At 40.2% G+C, this 20,389-nt stretch overlaps 1 protein-coding gene across 4 annotated transcripts; it reads left to right on the forward strand.

Annotated features, from left to right (window-relative positions):
• Positions 1 to 11,211: 11,211 nt before the first annotated feature.
• Positions 11,212 to 19,747, forward strand: LOC122539367 (short coiled-coil protein). Of its 4 annotated transcripts, none has more exons than XM_043674115.2 (4): positions 11,212 to 11,405; positions 16,511 to 16,582; positions 18,606 to 18,689; positions 19,015 to 19,747. In XM_043674115.2, the coding sequence occupies exons 1-4, from the start codon at positions 11,339 to 11,341 to the stop codon at positions 19,155 to 19,157; spliced, it is 366 nt and encodes a 121-aa protein (XP_043530050.2). In that variant the 5' UTR covers positions 11,212 to 11,338; the 3' UTR covers positions 19,158 to 19,747. The 4 variants fall into 4 exon arrangements, with proteins under 4 accessions (XP_043530050.2, XP_087836188.1, XP_043530055.1 ...); XM_087980062.1 differs by lacking the exon at positions 11,212 to 11,405 and adding an exon at positions 11,755 to 11,952; XM_043674120.2 differs by lacking the exon at positions 11,212 to 11,405 and adding an exon at positions 12,415 to 12,559.
• Positions 19,748 to 20,389: the final 642 nt, after the last annotated feature.

Below are 20,389 nucleotides of genomic sequence, written 5' to 3' on the forward strand. Positions count from 1 at the left end.
AATGTTAACTCTGATTTCTCTCCACAGATGCTGCCAGACCTACTGAGTTTTCCCAGCAATTTCCCTTGTTTCTGATTTCCATCATCTGCAGCTCTTTTTCATTTTTTTAAAACTGTTCAGTAATGGCCTTGAATAAAGAAAACTATCATGGTGCTATCCCACATTCAGTTTCCTCTATTTTTGAGATGCAAAGCTAATAATACGTATTATATACACATTTCACCACAATGTCTATGAAATTACATCCACCCTTCCCCTGCATTGAGAGAGTTATGAGTGTGAGAAATGAAATGAGTGTTGAGGATGGATTGAAAACATTTGTGAAGTGGACCCTTATAGCTAGGTACAAATAGCTAAAGGAGAAAGGTGATTGTAAGTGTCAGCCCTTTGAATGGAAATGGAGAGAAAGGGATGTGGAGGACTGAAGGATGTATGGATCATAGGCAAAATGTGCAGGATAATGCAGGGGAATTCAAAGAGTAATGGATACCACCAGAAAGAGGTATGCCACTCACCTTCCCTGATCGAAAGGGATGAATAAATCTGTTCTGAAAGTGTATGCAGGACCTGGGGATTATTCTCCTGCTCCACGCTGCCTCATAACCTTTTGTCAGTCATTTGCAGTTTTAGTTGCTGCCCCCTTCCATCCATCCCTAGGAGTGAAACTATCCTATTGGTCTTTACTGTTACACATAACCACCAGAGAAGAGCAAAGAATGTGGCGGGGGGGGGGGGGGGGGTGGGGAGCAGCCTTCTCTTGCTTTCCTTCCCCTCCTAGCCTTCACAATTAAGGCTTCCTGCAATATTCGACTTCTAATGCGGCCCTTATAAATGGGAGATCCTTCAGAAGCAGAGTATGGGTGGTCATCACACCTCTCCTCTTACTGTGCAGGAACAGGGTTACAAAGAAAATGGCAGAGTTAAACAGTCGGGCAAAGACCTGTAACAAAGTAAGTGGTTTCACTGGCCTCCCCATTGCATGTGTAACAGTTCATGCCCATGATGTCAATCTCTGCTTGTGTTTGGGTGTGAGAGTATGATGATGTATTTTTGAAGGATTCTCCTCCCATGTAATGTCTGCTTTGGTGGGTTTTGACTAATGATCGAAAAGGAGAAGAAAAGGGACTGGTGTTTGTATGGAAATGAGAGACTGGACAGTGGCAGTTAACAACTGTTTCATGATGTAGCCAGCTTCAGCTTTGTGTGGTTCATAGAGGTTCATGAGGGGGTGACAAGAACCTTCAGTTGCTATCCTGATCACTCTTGCACAATCACTCCTTCAAGATCAGTGCAGGATTTGGTGATCCACTTCTGATCTTAATGCTCTCCTGTGGACTATCATGTCCAACAGAGTTAGTGAGTGTCTTGTATAAAGTTAAGTTGAAAAACATGGAGCTCCTAACCATTATGTGGATTCTGAGTAAGAGAGGTGAGTGGCAATTGAGATGGGCAAGTTCTGGATTGATGGCAACAGCAAAGAGTGTGAACTAGTGAAGAAGCAATGATCAGGATTGGTCATTATGACAAAACTTTGTAAAATGAAGTACAATATTTCAAAAGAGGGTTTGAATGACCAGTTAGAAATTGTAGACTGAAGCAGACAGCTAGGTCAGTGGTCAGGCCCACTAGTGAGATTATAATTTGGTGCAGAAGTTAAAATAACACAGGCCTCCTTTTAGTTGTAACAGGTAGATATTGATCTAACATCGAACTTACCTTGGCCATAAGTTTGTCCTGAAGTTACAAATTGGGCCTTAGTTTCTTTCAGTTTTCAGTTTTGTATCTACTGACACCTTGTGTTCTTCACAAAGTATTGCAAAATAATTGGTTTATCTGTAACAATGATGTAGAGGTGCCAGTGTTGGACTGGGGGGGGGGACAAAATTAAAAATCACATGATCGCAAATTAAAAACCATATGACACTATGAACTTTCGCTAAAAATTCTGTGTCCTATGATCCTACTCCACTAGCGCTCTGAAAGCTTGTACATCCAAATAAACCTATTGGATTATAACCTGATGCTGCGTGATTTTTAACTTTATCTGTAACAAAGTTTTGTAGAGGTAGTGTCCTTACTTCTGGACCTGGAGGCCCAGCTCGAAATCCTAGATGCTCAAGAGGTGTGTAATATTATCTCTGAACAGGTTATTTAGAAAATATCTATCTCTAAGTATTTAATCCCAATGTCATTTCAAGCTAAGTGACAATTCTCCCTTTCGCATAAAATTAGAAAAAGTGGCATCTTCCTGCTCTCAAGAAGTGCATTTGGTATATCTCAGAGAAATGCAAAATTGGAACATATATTAAAGAATTGGATGAGCAAGGTTATTATTCAGGCATTAAGGAACGCAAGCTACAACAACTCAGAGGTACCCACACCCCTCTTGAACTTTTTGCTGAACCTAACTAATGGGGCAAGTTTCAAAATAGTTCAAGGAGCCTTAGACTTTTTAATTATAATAAATAAGAGCAAGACTGTATTCTTAGTACAAGTGACTAATGCCTTCACTCCAGTGTTAGTGGGAAGCAGTTTCTAAGTTGCACAGTATATCTATATCTCAATGCAAACTTCTGTCTAAAAACTGTAATAGATACAGGACTCTGCGATTTTTATTATTTGACAGATGCATCAATGGTATTGATTTAGAATGAGATTTACTCATTTTAATTGAAAAGTGAATTCAACTTTTATAATTCAGGAACAGGGTACCAAAGTAATCTCCTCAGATGTGCAAACTTCACATATTTCCATTGTAAAAGACTCCAAGGAAAGATTATCAAGTTTTGTATTGAGTAGTGATAGATGCTTCTTATGTCAAAGCACTCATGAAGTATACTTGTCTTTTTGAGTAAAATTTGCATTTGCAGCTGAAGCAGTGTAAATGTACTTCTGCTCGTATTTGGCCATTGATTATATCAGACAACATTGTGCTGCAAAGGAATTACAAAATTTTGGTTCAAATTTTCTGCTTGAGCTATGGAAACCCTGAGGCATAATTTGTTCAGTTATGTAAGTAAATGAAAGTAGACCTGTTAGTCAATTTGGAAATTGCAAATAAAAGAGATGGTTGCATCATATTTATGGCATGGGGAAAAAGAATATCTGACAGAGAGTCGCTGTGAATGTCTTTTTTTTCGGAGAGGAGGCAGGCAGATCAGTGTTTTATTAGGGTCTATTATTCAAGCTGCTGCTGTTTTTGATATATGTTAATGAATTGAATTTCAGGATACAGGGCAGCTTTGAAATTTACTGATGATACAACTCTTGGAAATGTGAACAGTCAGGAAGCCAGTAATAGATTTCAAAAGGATCTAGATCATTTGGTGAAATTGGCAGTCACATGGCAGATGACAGACTATGTATAAAGATGATGTATGAACTGTTGTGACTGTTTCAAATTTGGCATTCTTGGGTCTGTCCTGATGTGTGCAAGTCAAAATTCTTTGGCAACACATGTCTTTTTTCAGGAATACTCTGGTTCTGAAAAATTTCGCAAGCTGTGGTGGAAAGTATTGCCTGATGGAAAGTGGTCAAATTGTAGCTTTCAAAATGAAACTGGATTAATGCTTGAAAAAGAAAGTTACATGGATACGTGGTAAGCACAGGTCAGTGGAACTAACTGGATTGCTTTCTATGGAGTTGGTGCAGATTCAATACCTGAATAGCCTCCTTCTAGACCATATATTCTATGATACTGTGACATTGTTTGGGGTAGAGTAAGGAGCAAAGATGGGGAGAAATTGTGAAAAATGTACAGGAGAACTTTGTGATTGGTGTCTTTCCAGACCAACAAGAAAAGAAACAGTAAGAGAAGTAAAGAGAGAGCATGAAAGTAGTTTACTGGCTAACATAAAAGGGGACCCTGGATGTTTCACATAAACATATAAATAACAAAGTGGAAGTTAAAGTTGGACAGATGTTGGACCAAGAATGACAGCATCTAAAATTCTGCCTGTGAAGCAATGAAGGAGAAGGCAGTAGTAATAATAGATCAAACAAAAATAAGTTAGTTAAGGAGAAAGTACTTAAGCGGTTGGTAGCTGACAATGTATTGAGGTCATCCAGTTCAGATGTGATTCATCAAAGGAACATCATCAAAAGAACGTAAGGTGAAATTGTGGATCTTATGTCCATAGTTTCCCAATCCTCCTTGGATAGTGGGGTAATGCCAGAGGAGCGCAGGTTTGCAAATACTATACCTCTGTTTAAAAAACGAAAATGAAATTGATCCAGCAATTACAGTCAGCTTAATGTCAATGATAGAGAAATGTTGACAGTCACAATTTGGAACAAAATCAAATCACATTTGTAAAAGCATGAGCTAATACTCTACAAACTTAGGTTGATCTTGAATAAAAGTTGACTCCTATCCTTTAGGTCAAAGAATCCAAACTATTTTTTTATTTACCACACACTTGCTACTGCAGTCAAATTCATCTTTATGTTTGAAAATGACTGTTTAGCTCCTCATGTCTGTGCACCTCAACATTTGATGTCAAGGATGAGATTTCAGTGGTGAGTACTGCATTTCCACCAATTTCACCCTCAGATATGACAACCTAGACTCTAGAAAGAATGGTAGATACATGGCCTAGTTAAAACATAAATTTGCTGAGGCTGCAGAGCAGAGAAATAATTGTGCAGCTGCTTGAGGATCCATGGTATTGGAGTCCATACCAAATTGCAGAGTAAATGGTGCTAGTGAAGACAGTTGAAGAGGTGATTCATCATTGTGCTGTTGTATTTGCCTGATGGAACAAAACTTAAGACAATGGTGATAGTCAAGAAAAAAAAGCTGTCATGGTTAGATAGCAGAGAAACACCAAAGAAAATTGTAGGCTCCACTATATTTGGCGGTTCAAATGTTGTTTCATTTAAAAATGGACTCATAAAATGGCTGAGGCTTTGGAACCCCAGAATCCTCAGCTAAAGCTGTCACAAAGGAGTTGGAGACAAGTCATCTGCTTCCAGCCCCTTGTAGATGAAGGAAATCATCAAGATTCATACGATATTAATGGTTTTACTGGAACCTCATCACCTTGCAATGGAAACTCTGATGAGGGGTGTAGTGATCAGAACCAGATGGACCTCACTGACTACGAGGTCCTGAATAGGGGTTGTTAACCTAATTGACATTAAGTTAACTGTCATTAACATTAAGTAGTCTGATGAATGTTAACAGGGGATTTAGAATCTCTTCAGTTCAGGGAACTGACTGCAAGCTGGCTGTACTAGTAAATAAAGGATACCGGCCTCTATGCAGTGGGAAATAAAGCTTAACAATCTTCCAATTGGACCACTGAAATGCCTATCTTTGTCACATGTTTGAAATCAGCTTGTTGAATGCTTAGCTATACAATCTTGGGATAGTAAGTCAGTTACTGTTTGACCTCCAAGAGGGAGGGCAGGACTGCAGGCTGAGTTTGCTACTGACTTTGACCCCTCCATCTCTGTCTCCAAGTATCTTGTTGGAAAGAAACCTACACTTTTTTTGCCTGCAAGAAGGAAAAATATGCCCACTTGGTCCCAGTTCACTGAGGGAAAATGATTGGCTATAACCTCCTGAATATTGTAACTCGTGTAAACTGATTTGTAGTTTAAGGTGAAGGGGAAAGATTTTAAAAGGACCTAAAGGGCAGATTTTTCATGCAGAGGATGCTGCATGTATGGAATGAGCTACCAGAGGAAGTGGTGGAAGCTGGTACAATTACAATATAAAAGGCAGCTGGATAGGTACATGAATAAGAAGGGTTTAGAGGGATATGGGCCAAATGTTGGCAAATGGGACTAGATTAATTTAGGATAATTGGTCGGCATGGATGAGTTGAACCAGAGGGTCTGTTTCTGTGCTGTGCAACTTTATGACCCTGTTACTATTGTACCTGTGTAATTACTAAAACTTGTAATTTTTAGCCTGTCTGATCTCCTGTCCTTTTGTCTTTCATTCCTTGTGTGCTTTGAGTCCATACCTTTAACTTCATATTAATGAATTTCACTGTGAGTTTCTTTTTATAACTTTTATATCCAAAGAAAAATTGAAGGAACACCCTTCAATTGGTAGTAAAAAGGGAAAGGAATAAATCAAACAATACTCTGCTTTTCCCTTCGTAATCCTAAAGTGGTTATGATAATTTAACATCACCCCTAATACCCTTTATTCCATGACATTCTGACAAGGTAGCTATTCTTAAAAGGAGAGTTGTCTATGTTTTGATAATGAATGGATGGAGGAAGGTGGCTTGAAAATATGACGCTGAAAGAAGTTTGGAATTTCTGACCAGGACCATTACATAAAGCACAATTTCACTCCATCTGCGACATTTACAGACCACAGTTTGTTGATTATGTTACTGACGTTAGATCACAATATTTGACATTGTGGTGATTCACATTGATCTACACAACCTTGTTCAATCATTCGATGTCTCTCTAGATAAATCCTTTAAGGATAGCATTGAAAAAAAGTGTGGAATGATTGCATAGTTGGTGAAGAGAAGACATTCATTGAAGGAGTTAGCTGATGGCTCTGACGTTAGCAGCTCTGTGCGAGTTTGTTGTAAAGACCTGGATAAAATCACAGTGGAGATGCTGTTGAATCATTCCAGAAATGGGAGATATCCAATACATCTGAAAGCACAGAAGCTAAATATTTGTGGAATGATGTGGCTCATGACCATAAAATATAGGAGCAATATTAGTCCATATAGCCCAGTCAATCTGCTCCACCATTTGGTCATGGCTGATATGTTTCTTAACCTCATTCTTTTGCTTCCTTTCCTTAATCTTTGATCCCTTAACTGATCAAGAACCTATCTCTCCCTGTCTTTATACAATTAATGACTTGGTGTCCCTAGCCTTCTATAGCAATGTGTTCCTCATAGCTGAAGAAATTCCTCCTCATCTTATTTCTAAAGGGTTGTGCCTTCACCCTGAGGCTTGACCCTAAGGTATTAGTATCTCCTACTGGTGGAAACATCTTCTCCAGGTCCACCATATCCAGGCCTTTTAGTATTCTGCAAGTTTCAATGAGACCCCCCCCCGCCCCCCCCCCCCATCCTTCTAAACTCCATTGAGTACAGACCTAGAGTCCTCAACTGCTCCTCATATGACAAGCCCTTCATCCTGGAGATCATTCTTGTACACTGCTCACAAGATTCCAAATGTGGTCTGACCAGAGCCTTATACAGTCTTAGCTGTACACCCCTGCTCTTGTATTCTAGCCCTCTCAAAATGAATGCATTTACCTTCTTAACTGCCAACTGAACTTGCATGTTAATCTTAAAACAACTGTAAGCTAGGGCTCCTAAATCCGTTTGAACTACAGATTTGTGAATTTACATTGTACTTCACCTGCCACATCTTTGCACACTTTCCTAGCCTGTCCAAGTCCTTCTGTAGCCTCCCTGCTTCCTCACTACATGTCCCTTTACCTATCTTTGTATCATCTGCAAACTTAGCAAAGATGCCCTCAGTTACTTCATTTGGATTGTTAGTGTAGAATGTGAATAGTTCCAGTCCCAGCACTAGCAGAACTCCACTAGTCACTGGCTACCATCCTGAAAAAGACACATTTATCCCTAATCTCTGCCTTTCGCCAGTCAGCCAACCCTCTAACCATTCCAGTACTTTGACCTTAACATCATGGGCCCTTGTTTTATCTCATAGCCTCCTGTGCAACTCCTGTCAAACTTGCCCATTACCTTCTCACACAATTCTAAGAGATTTGTCAGACATGACCTCCCCTTGAAAAGCTATGCTGACTCACCCCTAGTTTACTATGTTGTTCCAAGTACTCTGCAATCTCTTCCTTAATAATGGACTCCAAAATCTTACCAATGCCAAAGTCAGACTAATCAGCCTATAAATTCCTGTCTCCTGCCTCCCTTCCTTCATAAACAGAAATGTTATATTGGCCATTTTCCAGTCATTTGAGACCCTCCCTGACTCCACTGCCTCCACAATCTCATGAGCTATCTCCTTCAGAACTCTGAGGTGTTGTCCAACTGGTCCAGGTGATCTATCAACTTACAGGCCTTTCAGCTTCGCCAGCACCTTATCCTTAGTAATGGCCACTACACTCACCTCTGCCAAAAAGCCAAAGAACTGCAGGTGCTGGAAACCAGAAACAGAAATTGCTAGAAAAATTCAGCAAGTCGAGCACCATCTGTGGAGAGAGTCAGAAGTCACACGACACTAGGTTATAGTCCAACAGGTTTATTTGAAATCACAACCTTTTGGAGCTGACAAAGGAGCAGTGCTGAGAGTGTGTTGCTGGAAACGTGCAGCAGGTCAGGCAGCACCGGAGGAACAGGAAAATCAACGTTTCGGGTCGAAGCCCTTCATCAGGGATGAGCGCTATGAAAGCTTGTGATTTTAAATAAACCTGCTGGACTATTACCTGGTGTCATATGACTTCTGACTTTGCCCACCCCACTCCAATATCGGCACCTCCACACTGTGGAGACAAAGCAGAGTCAACATTTCTGGTCCAGTGACCCTTCTTCAGAAAGCCCTGCTTTCTCACTACACATGCTGCCAGACCTGCTGAGTTTTTCCACTAATTTCTGTTTTTGTTATTCGTCTCTGTCCCCTGACTCTCTTGAAGTTTTGGTATGCTGCTGATATCATCTACTGTAAAGACTGATGCAAAAATACCTACTCAGTTCCTCCGCTACATCTTTGTTCCCCTTTACTACTTCTCCAGCCTCATTTTTCAGCAGTCCATTGTCCATTCTTCACACTCTCTTATCTTTTATATATCTAAAAGAAATCTTCTTTTATTTTACTATATGATTTTATATTACCAGCTAGCTTACCCTCCTTTTTAATCTTTTTGTCTCTTATTGACTTTTTTAAAAGCTGGTTTTTAAAGGCTTCCCTCTGATCTTCACCATATTGTATGTTTTTTCTTTTGCTTTAATGCTGTCCCTGACTTCCCCTGTCAGCCACGTTTGCCTTGTCCTCCCCTTAGTATGGAGAAAATGAGGACTGCAGATTCTGGAGATCAGAGTCGAGAGTGTGATGCTGGAAAAGCACAGCCAGTTAGGCAGCATCTGAGGAGCAGGAGAGTCAACATTTCGGGTAAAAGCCCTTCATCAGGAATGTCTCTTCTTAGTATGTCTCTTCTTCCTTGGAATGAATTTCTGCCGTGTCTCCTGAATTACTCCCATAAACGTTGCTACTCCATTATCTTGGGCAGCACGGCAGTTCAGTGGTTAGCACTGCTGCCTCACAATGCCAGGAACTCGAGTTTGATTCCAGCCTCAGGTGACTGTCTGTATGAAGTTTGCATACTCTCCCCATGTCTGTGTGGGTTTCCTCCGGCTGCTCTGGTTTCCTCCCACAATCCAAAAATGTGTAGGTACAGATGAACTGGCCACACTAAATTGCCCATAGTGATAGGTGCATTAGTCAGGGGGAAATATAGGTTAGGGGAATGGGTCTGGGTGGGTTACTCTTTGGAGGCTCGGTGTGGACTTGTTGGGCCAAAGGGCCTGTTTCCATACTGTAGGGAATCTAATCCTCCCTGCTAGGCTCCCCTTCCAATCCACCCTGGCCAGTTCCTCCCTCATGTCTTTGTGTTTACTTTATTCAACTGTAATACTATTGCATCTGATTCAGTTTCTCCTCTCAAACTGCAGGGCACATTCTATCATATTATAGTCACTGTCCTCTCAGGGTTCCTTCACCTTCACCTTCCTAATCGAGTCTGCCTCATTACAAGAATCCAGAATTCTTGTTTACTAGTGAGCTCTACCTAAAGCTGCTCCAAATAATCATCTTGTAGACATTCCTCAAATTATTTTCTTGAGATCCACTACCAACTTGATTTTCCCAGTCCAGCTGCATTCTGAAGTCCCCCATGATTATTGTAATAATGCCATTCTTATTTACCTTTTCTATGACCCGAGTTATTTTCTGCTTGATATCCTGACTACTGCTAGGAGGCCTGTGCACAACTCCCATCAGGGATTCTTTCCTATGCGATTCCTCAACCCTACCTATACAGATTCTACACTTTCTGACCTTATAATTACCATTTGCTATCAATCTAATTTCATTTACTACTAACAAGACAATCCTGTCCCCTCTGCTCATCTGCCTATCCTTTTGCCAGGACGTGTGCTCTTGGATATTTAGTTGAAGCCAGGTCTCTGTGATATTCACCAACATCCTACTTGCCAATTTCAATGTGCTACAAGCTCATTTATCTTGTTCGCATACTGCGCGCATTTAAGTACAACACCCTCAGTCCTGTGTTGACACCCCCCTCACCCTTCTCATAGTTTTACCCTTAGCAGCTGTGCCTGAAGTTGGATTCCTGATTATTTCCATATTCTCTGTCCTGTTACTTGTTGTGTAAATTTTAATATCCTCTCCTGTGCCATCCTCCTTCAACTAGTTTAAGTCCTGTGACCTTGATTTGCACCATCAGTTCATCTATGTTATGGCTAATGCTTCATGTATAAAGATACAAAGCCTTTAATTTTGTTCTATTATCGAGTTTCCCTACACTTTTATGGTTCCTTGCTACAACATGACGATCATAAATCTTGTCATTTCCATTTATTTTCTGGAAACAATTATTCCAATCACTAACTGGATTCCGAACTTCCCCTTTATCTTGGATTTTATAATTTTCCATGCAACTAAACCACCCCCAATCATTTAGGTTAAAGACCCTAGTTATGTGATTCACCAGGAATCTGGTCCAAGCCTGAACCTCCCCCTCTTTCCCCAACCCTGGTGCCAATGTCCTATGAATTCAAACCCATTTCTCCCACACCAAGCTTTGAGCCATGTGTTTCATCTTGTTGACTCTGTTTCAATTAGCTCGTGGCTCAGGTAGTAATCTGAAGATCATTACCTTTTTGGTTCTGCTTTTTAATTTAACCTCGAGCTGCTCACATTCCCTCTTTCCTATATTATTGGTACTGACATAGGCCAAAACAACTCAAGCTTTCCCCTCCCATCTATCAGAATTAATGTCATGGAGTGAGTCAGAGTTTTTGCAACATGGAAAGACGCCCTTCGGACAATAAGCATTACTAATTTATTATCCAATTAAAGATAGGAGAATAAACAGAGGGAGGATACCGAGAGCACTGTCTTGTTTAGTCAAGCCTTTTCCAAAGTCATTAAATTTTATGCTCTGTTCATAACAATTTCCGGAAGAGCTAACCCCATGCAGCAGATCAGGTGTCGGGGAAAGGTAGCCGCTCAGGTTTCAGTTAGTCAGTCTGGGTAACCATGCCGTTGAAATAAGACCGGCACATCTTGAATAAGTCATTTTTGACTCCGCTACCGTGACCGGGACTTTGTTTTGCTGTTGGGTATGGATCAAACTGCGAGTACTGAAGACGATAGCGTGTTCACCACCATTTCTTTAACTGATGATTCGGGTAAAGTCGAGTTTATGATTAACTGGTAACTCAGAGTGCACAGGGAATGGAGAAGAATAGAGACCTTTCTTTCTGATGGATTGAATGTTTGACTTTGCTTTTTTTTTAAAAAAAAAGGCAATTCCGTTGTTTTAGATTAAGGGTTGATGCATCTTTTGATGTAGGCGCAAAACAATATACAAATAATGTTTGAGCGTTAAGGAGTTAAAAACACCCTGTACCATTATTCTCTTCAGCGGTTTCACTAACTATTGGTGCAGACAAGTGGATCACTTGAGTTCAGCCAATGTTGATCAGACAGCTGATGTCAGAGGTATTTGTGGCTCTGAAGCAGCATAAGAATGCTCTTTTTGACTCGAATCAACGATTTCACCGTTTTTAAAAATCCCATCTTGATTATACTCAAGCAGCCAATTACCAAGTTGGAAAAGAAAAAGTCTGTTTGACAAAAGTTACTTGTGGATGTTGCAAACAGCATTGACCGGATGTATTTGCCTATCCTCGTGATTTCCAGCTGGGGAAACAAATGCGGTTTGAACGTAGAAAAGTCAATATCGACGGTTTAGATATTGAAAAAGATGTTAATGAGAGTTGAATACAGACCACCAAACAGTAGTTGTGATGTTGGGGATTGTAATAAACAGGAAATTAGAGATGCATGCAGTAAGGGTACAGCAGTTATTATGGTGAATTCAATCTACACATTGATTGGACTAACCAATGCAATTGAGGAGAATTTCTTAAAATGTATGAGAGAGAATTTCTCGCCTTGACATGTCACCCAGTTAATCATTAAGTGAAATGTGGCAATATTGGATTTAACTTTTTTCTTTTTTATGAAAAATGTGAACACTTTTTTAGAGCAGTTTAGAAACGTGTCTTCTCTCCAATGAAACCATAGAGGTGGTCAGTGTATTTTTTAGAATGTTGTATGTGTGCGTGTGTTAGTGAACAGGACACCTATTTCTTCTGCCTCTGATCACTGTGTTCGCTCTTTCTTGGCTTCCTGGGGTTTGTTCAATTCTCCCTCTTGTGGCCGTCCTGCTCGGTTCAGTGTCTGTCTGAAAACCCTCTCGCTTTCTCAACCTATGTCATTGCCGACGCCTTCCTTTTAAAATAAACCCCTCCAGCCCCGAGTACCTGGTGTGGACAAGGTAAGTGTTGTACTCCCGGGGAGTGCCTGGCCGGACGGACCTGGAGGCAGCAGCAACATTGGTCTCGCGAGTAGCTTTTATTTTGCAAATGCAGCTCCCTCACTTCTTTGCAAATAAAACGAAGGCTCTTTAAAAATGCCGGTAGCTGGTGATACTTTAGGCCTTACCCTGCCGAATGGGAGGAAATGTCCGAATAAAGCCCCTTCCACCCGGTGGGTTAGGGGGAAACCTGCGACCCAGCTTCAAGAAGAGCTGCCCCCTCACTGTATCCCAGTGTCTGAGTCTAGTTTCAATGTAACAAAACCGTGTCTGTCTTTTTAAAAACCTTCTTTAGTTTAAGTCCTGGCCCTGTGCATTATACCTTCTTTCTCCCCCCCCCCCCCCCCCCCCCAAAATAATACTGCTCTTATTGCCATTAAGTTTCAGCACATGGTGAGATTGACTTTTTTATTTTGACTAAAACCTGGAAATTGGGTCCTTGGACAGTTTATTAACTGAAACGTAAAGCGACTCCTAGTTAAGGCCCCAGGCTTTATCCTGCCTAGGGAGCTACAGTCGCTGATCTCACCCAGGGTACTGACTGGGTTTGGACACATTTCCCCCTCATTTCCTGGGGCGAGTAGCAAAATTCAACTGCTGCTCAAAAGTGGACAGGATAGATACAGGAAGATGTCCCTGATGGTGGGGTGGGGCAGGACCTGGGGCTCACATTTGGAGAGTGTCCACCTTTTTTCAGGACTGAGGTGAGAAATTTCTTCATCCAGGGAGTGGTAAGCCTGTGGGACTCACTACCACATAGTAGTTGAGGTGAAAACATTGTGCTCTCAAGAATGAGGTAGATATAGCTTGTGGCTAAAAGGATCAAGGGTTACGGGGTGCAGGGTGGGATTTGGGTATTGATTGTTTAGATTCCATACAATATGGAAACAGGCCCTCGGGGCCCAACATGTCCACACTGACCCTCCGAAGAGTAATCCACCCAGACCCATTCCCTTACCCTATATTTACCTCTGACTAATGCACCTAATACTATGGGCAGTTTAGCACGGCCAATTCACCTGACCTGCACATCTTTGGACTGTGGGAGGAAACCAGAGCACCTGGATGAAACCCATGCAGACACTGGGAGAATGTGCAAACTCTACACAGACATCACCCAAGGTGGGAATCGAACCCAGGTCCCTGGCGCTGTGGGGCAGCAGTGCTAACCACTGAGCCACCATGCTGCCCCGCTGAGCTTAATGACCAACTGGGATCCTGTTAAATGGTGTAGCAGACTGTGTTGAATTGCCTATTCCTTCAGCTTCTGTATTTGAGTTGATACTGTTCTGAGTGGCAATGGTTAGTGTGGTGGTTGAGGATAGCAGGTAAAAGAAATGCATTTTCTTTAAAGCACCATGGATATTCTGCAGTGATGTATGCTGTAGCTATATTTAAGGGATTGGGGATTAAAACAGCAAGCAAAAAATTGCTGAAGGTCCTCTGAAATTTTTAATGCCCAACTCAAAACTTTATCGTTTGACTCTTTCATTCTCCCTGTGGTCTTCCATGATGTAGTGTCCCAGGCAAACAGTTTATAATTATACAGGACAGGTAAGTCATTTGTCCACTACTGATATTCTGTCTGTACACTTATGAAAGTTATTGTTGAAGTTGCCAATGCAGCTTCCTTAACGTTCTCAAGTTTTGGATTTTGTGGAAAAACACATTTAAGATTCACTCAATATGCTTCATTTTCATGTTCAAAATAAGTGAAGAAATTATGCATTTTCTCAGCAAATCAGATATGTTCATGTTTCCTCAGTGTTTGTAGTTAAAAATCTTGTTATACATTTGAACAATTAAATCAACTGGGGCTTTTCCACAAAACATTTAAGTAGGCCAATAAGATGAGTTTATGTTAAAATACTGCACTAATTTTTTAAAATGTCTTCTCATAAATGCCTACTGTGCTGCATATGCAATGTTGGCTTGTGTACAGGCCTCTCATTAATTCTTCCTTCCTTGAATATTGTAGTAGGACTCAGTGGCAGCCTCTGTCCAGGCTGGCAAGACCTAGCACTGTGGCTTGTGTTTGCCAGCCCTGGGGGAATAGTGTTCTTCCTCTAAACCACTGCATCCACCGGCAGCTTCAAGTCCCCATCCTGCAAAGTGGAGTGCCAATTTTCCTTTATCTGCCAACTCTGGGGCACATGTCAGAAACCGTATAGCATAATGTTGGACTGCCAGCATTTGACAGCCTTTTAAAGGTAGCAATGAAAGCAGGGATCCCAAAATATCGGAGGGGTCACAAGGACCTATGGCAAAATCAGGCTAGCGTCAGACAATGTGGGGCATGGTTCATAGTGTTCTGAGTGGCAATGAAGTAAGTTTGGGGCTATTGTGACTTGCTAGGTCACATGGAGAGAAAACTGGTTGCCAATTTCTGGTAAAATCCAGCCCTGTGTTTGTGGAGTGAAAAATTGATATTGGTTTAACAATTGTATGATTTCAGCTTGCTACTTGGTTTTGAAAAGTGCTGCTTTTTCTTTTGTAAAAGCAAGATCCAGTGTTTTATACTTTTACAATAAGGTGACTTTGTTTTGGGAGGTGTTGATGTGTTACAGTATGAGCCCCTCAGAGGTGACAGGGCATTTACCCTTCCAGCCTGCAGTCTTCATGGTTAGAGCCCAGGCACTGCTGACATGCACTTTAGTGTTGAGAGGGCATCATAGTGGAATAATCCAGTTGTCAGTTGATGCCTTGAAGCCCTCCCTTGTTGGCAGGAATGCTAGACTGTGATCAGTAAGGAGAAATTGTTAGTTGAATCATGAACCTAGGAGCAGAAGACCCTTTTGAATGGTGGAGTCGACTCCTTGAGATCATATCTGATCTGATCATCTTCTACTCCATTTTTTTCCCCTGCCTTTCCCCATAACTCTTGATTCCCTGGCTGATTTAAATTGCCTGTCTAAGTCTTGCATATGCCTAATGATCCAGCCTCAACAGCCCTCTACAGTAAAGAATTTCAGGGTCTGAGAAGAAATCCCTGTTCATTTTTTTTCAAACTGGGTGACCGTCTGGTTCTAAACATTCCCATAATGAGAAACAACTTCTTCGTGTCTACCCTGTCAAGCCCACTGAGGATCACTTGTATTTTTCAGTGAGGTATCCTCATTATTAAATTCTAAATCCAAACTATGTTGCCTCTCCTCATAAGAAAATCCTTTTCTGAATTGCCTCCAATGCCAGTATATTTTTGCTTAGGTAAAGGGGCTAAAATCAGTATTCTGTGTGCGGTCTAACTAATGCTTTGTATAGCTTTAGCAAGGCATCCCTATTTTATACCCCATTCCATTTGAATTAAAGGCTAACATACCATTTTGCCATACCCATTACCTGTTGAACTTTGGTAGTTTTTTTTTGTGATTCATGTTTGAGGATCCCAAATCCTCCTCTGCAGCATTCTGCAATTTTTCTCCATTAAATTAATATTCAGCTCCTCTTTCTGCACATTTTCCCACATTATGTTCCATCTGCCAAGTTTTATTTGCCCATTGATTTAAAGTGTCTGTATTCCTGTGTAGACTTCATTGTTTTAACCCTTGCCTTCCCACCCACTGTTCTGGCATCCACAAGATTTGCTATGGTACTTTCACTATCCTTATTCAAATCACTGATGTATATTGCAAATAATTGTGACCACTGAGACCTGCAGCACTCTACTAGTTAGTTTCCCATTGTGAACATCCCCTGAATTCAAGTGAGTTGTGTTGTTGGGTAACAGCAGTCTCCTCACTGCTTCAGGCTGAGGACAGCTTGTCTAACAGACAAGGGATAAAACCTGGGATTTCTTTTCCTTTTGAATGGACTACATAATGGATACATTTCAACTGAGAAATGAACTGATGTAAAATCATCTTTTAGTGCCTTTTTTACCTGGATCTAAAAATAACTTTGCTTTTTGTTTAGTGGATTCTGGATCTACCATCTCTGATTTAAAACTCGACAGTGACCCGTTCGTGATGAATGCAGATATGGAAGGTATGATTTATAAAAATGGAATTAACTGCTGTAGCTTTAAGTGCATTTCAGTCATCTCAATTCTGGATTCTTTCCCAAATGAAATATTTGCTACTGCTCTGTTCACCAAAGCATCATAAAGAAGTATGGTTGGGATCTTAGAAATTCATATAGGAGTTGATGTTCTGTGATTTCACTCAGGAAATCTTTACTATTTGTTGCCCTGAGTCTTTGACCGGAGTTTGGCGTGGACTCTGGAGTTACTGGCAGAATGGAGAGATTCAGTGTGATCTCTGAACTGGCAGCTAGTTAGTGAATTCTGGAGCTGATTGTTGAGATGTGTGTGGGAGCAGCCCACAGTAATCTCCTCTACCTTTCTCAATAGGGAAAGTTATAACTTAGGCTGCACTTCAACTGGAGTTATTGAGAGTGAATGTAGTCACTGTGGATGTCCATGCTGAATCCTAATTTAAATTATTTTGCTTGCAGCTTTATAGACTCCTTCATCAGAAAATTAAATTTCTTTATATGACAGTGTTGGATGTGCTGTAGGCACTGAGCCCAAGTATGATATAAAGAAGGTCAGAGATTGTGATTGAAGATTATAACATGTAGGGATTGAAAGATTAAGCAGCTTGAGGAATAATTTCTGTTTTGATTGTTGCACTCAACAACATGCTTACAGACTTTTCTATGTAAGCCTTTTTTAATAAGTTATGACTTGACCACACCTTGTGTGACAGTGTTTGTAGATGCCATGGTTGTATTATGATCTTTTAATGGGGTTAATTGACTTTTACAGCACTCCAATATTCTAGTTAAAGTGAAAATGCCACAGTGAAGAAGTGTTTTGACTTGTATAGGTTGCAGTTTTCTGTGAAGTTCACCCTTTGACCCTCCTATTAATGAGACAAATGAATAACCACTTTTTCTTGAATTTGGAAATGTAGGCATGCACGGGTAAGTATGTAAGGAGCAATTCTGAGAATGTTGGTCTTTCAATCATGAGGAAACTTTGAAAACCATCTAAGCAGAGTCAAAATATTTTCTGCTTTTGAGATTTCTTCTTGATTGTATAAAGGGCTCCCTTTTCGTTCTCACTGTCTTCATTATTAAATAATTTAACCATGTATCAATAACAATACCTGCTGTACTTGTATTGACGATGGGATATTTAGATATTCTCTTGCGCTCATGCCCTCAAGCAGAATTAGAAGAATTCAACAATATGATCCATCACCATTCTATTAAACTTAAAAGCCAAAACACTAGGAAACTATTAGTTTCTTAGGCAAAAACTTTTTTTTTCCAAAAGTAACCAATATACACAAGGCCATCACCATCAATGCAGTTTGTGCTGATTGGTGAGGTCTGCATGGTTAAGTTTGGCTGGAACAGTCACTTCGCCTCCAATAATTCACAGCATGAGAGATGCTTTGAGATAACCTTTAAATGCAAGGCTGTATGAAATTAATCTACTTTATTATTATCCACTTGACAGTGTCCATTAAAAGTATCAGCTGTTGCTTTGCCGCTGTTTAGGAAAACTATTTTTTTGAAGACCCTGTTCCCCACTTTGCAGCCTTGCTTCCCAGGCCCTGACCTTGCTAACCTCCCTTCCTGCTGCGCTGTCTCCCCTCTGGCCTAGTACACTTGCAGGCAGCTGGCGCTCTGCTTCTCACCCTAACTCCAGTCACTGGGTATATTTCTTCTGAATTTGTTGATAGGTCAATAGTGAACCAAATCAGCAAGTACGAGAGATGACCAACACTGACTGGAGGAGCGCTTCTCCAGTTCTCTCTGTTCCATTTATGGTAGTGATTTCTCTGATCACCACTGGGCATATCGAGGGTAAGTTAATCTGCTTCCCACCACCCCTCACCAGGAATTTTGAGTTATCATAACTGAAGGCTATAGAAAGCAACTCAAAGGGAGACTTTTTTTCAGACTTTTTTTTGTGGATTTTTTTGGAGTCTTGATCGGCTTCATGTTTTTAATCGTGATTTTGATCTATGAACGTGTGTAACTATTTTATCATTTCCAGTGATTAACCCTGAGAATGAAGTAGAATTAGAAGAGAAGACACGACTGATTAACCAAGTGTTGGAACTTCAGCACACTTTAGAAGGTAGGTTAATTTGCTATGAAAATTTCTACTAATATATACTTGAATAGGTTTTGGCTTTTAATGTAAGATGTCTGTTTACCTCAAACATTATTACCACTTAATTCTGCCCTCTTTGAAATAAATGTCAAGTTTGTCTCTTTAGAAAAAAAACCTTTTATCTTCCTTTTCCTTCTTAACAAATATCTAGCTGGGTAGAATTGGCCATGTTTATTTCTGTGCCAGGTTAAGCTATTTGGTATGATTTACATGGCAATGCCGCAACGTTTTGTATTTATATTCTAATGATCAAGTAAGAGTCTTAATATATTTTCTTCTGTTTACACAGAGCTGTCTGCACGTGTAGATGCTGTAAAAGAAGAGAACCTTAAACTAAAGTCTGAAAATCAAGTCCTTGGGCAATATATAGAAAATCTCATGTCAGCTTCTAGTGTTTTCCAGACAACAGACACAAAAAGCAAACGAAAGTAACAGCTAGTTGATTTGATCATCAGATTTTAAACTGTATATACATGCTCTGTCTTATAATGTCTTCATCTGCTTCAATTTCTTAAACATTTGGCTAACTAAATTTGACTAGTGTTGATTTAATACATTTCTAAAATTTGTTCCTTTTTTCTTTTAACCTGAATTCCTTCAAGGACAAAATTTTAGGAAACTTTATTGAGCATAGTTCTTGCCCTTGTTAACAGGTTTACATTTAGTAATATGTTATAGCGTAATCCTTCAAACTTGTATATTAGTATTATGCACATTGGACTTTATTTTGAGAGTATAGCCTATAAAGGCATGCTGTAGCTTCCATAATGTCCTGGGACTTCAGCACAATTCACATGTTGTCCCCAGTTTAACCTGATTGAGTTATAAAGCATAATTTAGATTAAGGGGGAAAAAGTGCAATGTAATGGTAACACTAGTAAAAGGGATATGTCTAAAACTTTGTATATGCTGAACTGTAAATGCTACCTGTGTGTACAGCGATGTAGTTGCCGTCCTACATTTTTGTTATGTATTTGCTATAATAAAATAGTTTTTGTAACTGCAAACTTTGTCCAACTGAATTCAATTTAATACGCTACCTTTTTTTTGGTGTCATGTCCAGTGAAAGCATGTCCAATTCTCAACTTTAAAAATATACTACTTTCAGCATATAATTTCATAGAACTATCTTTATTCAAAAAATGGGCACAAGTAATACAAGGTTTTTTTGTTGTTGTTGCAATTTTTTGCCAAGGGTTAACTCAAAGGCTGACTATTCTTCTGGAAAGTTCTTGAATAAGAAACAACCTCTCGTTTGCAAAGTGTCTTCCTGATGCTTCTTAGCAGTTCAATGGAGGGAATTGAACAGATCTTGACTGAGACATGCCAGGGTTGAGGAGGTGAAATATGAGTGTCTTCCAATGAGCGGATCGTAGCTGGTAAGCTCATGGGTTATTAATCATTCCTTCGTTGTCAGCCTAAATCCAATCCATTACGTGGACAATGGGAAGAATTGAAACTTTCCGCTTCGAAATTGGGACAGGTTACAAATTTATTACCCCAAGACCTATACCTAAGCATGCTCTTCTGCAGAGAAAACCAGGTATAGAACAAGGCAGGGACACCTTATACTCTTTTCAACCTGTGTAGATTGCTAAATCTTGTTTCCCAGTCTGATTTTCTGTTCTAAGTCCATCAGTGAAGAAACATGTCTCTTAAAGATC

The sequence above is a fragment of the Chiloscyllium plagiosum genome, unplaced genomic scaffold, assembly GCF_037043375.1.
Source record: "Chiloscyllium plagiosum isolate Xiang-an unplaced genomic scaffold, Cpla_swu_hap1 HiC_scaffold_36, whole genome shotgun sequence".
Taxonomy (NCBI): domain Eukaryota; kingdom Metazoa; phylum Chordata; class Chondrichthyes; order Orectolobiformes; family Hemiscylliidae; genus Chiloscyllium; species Chiloscyllium plagiosum.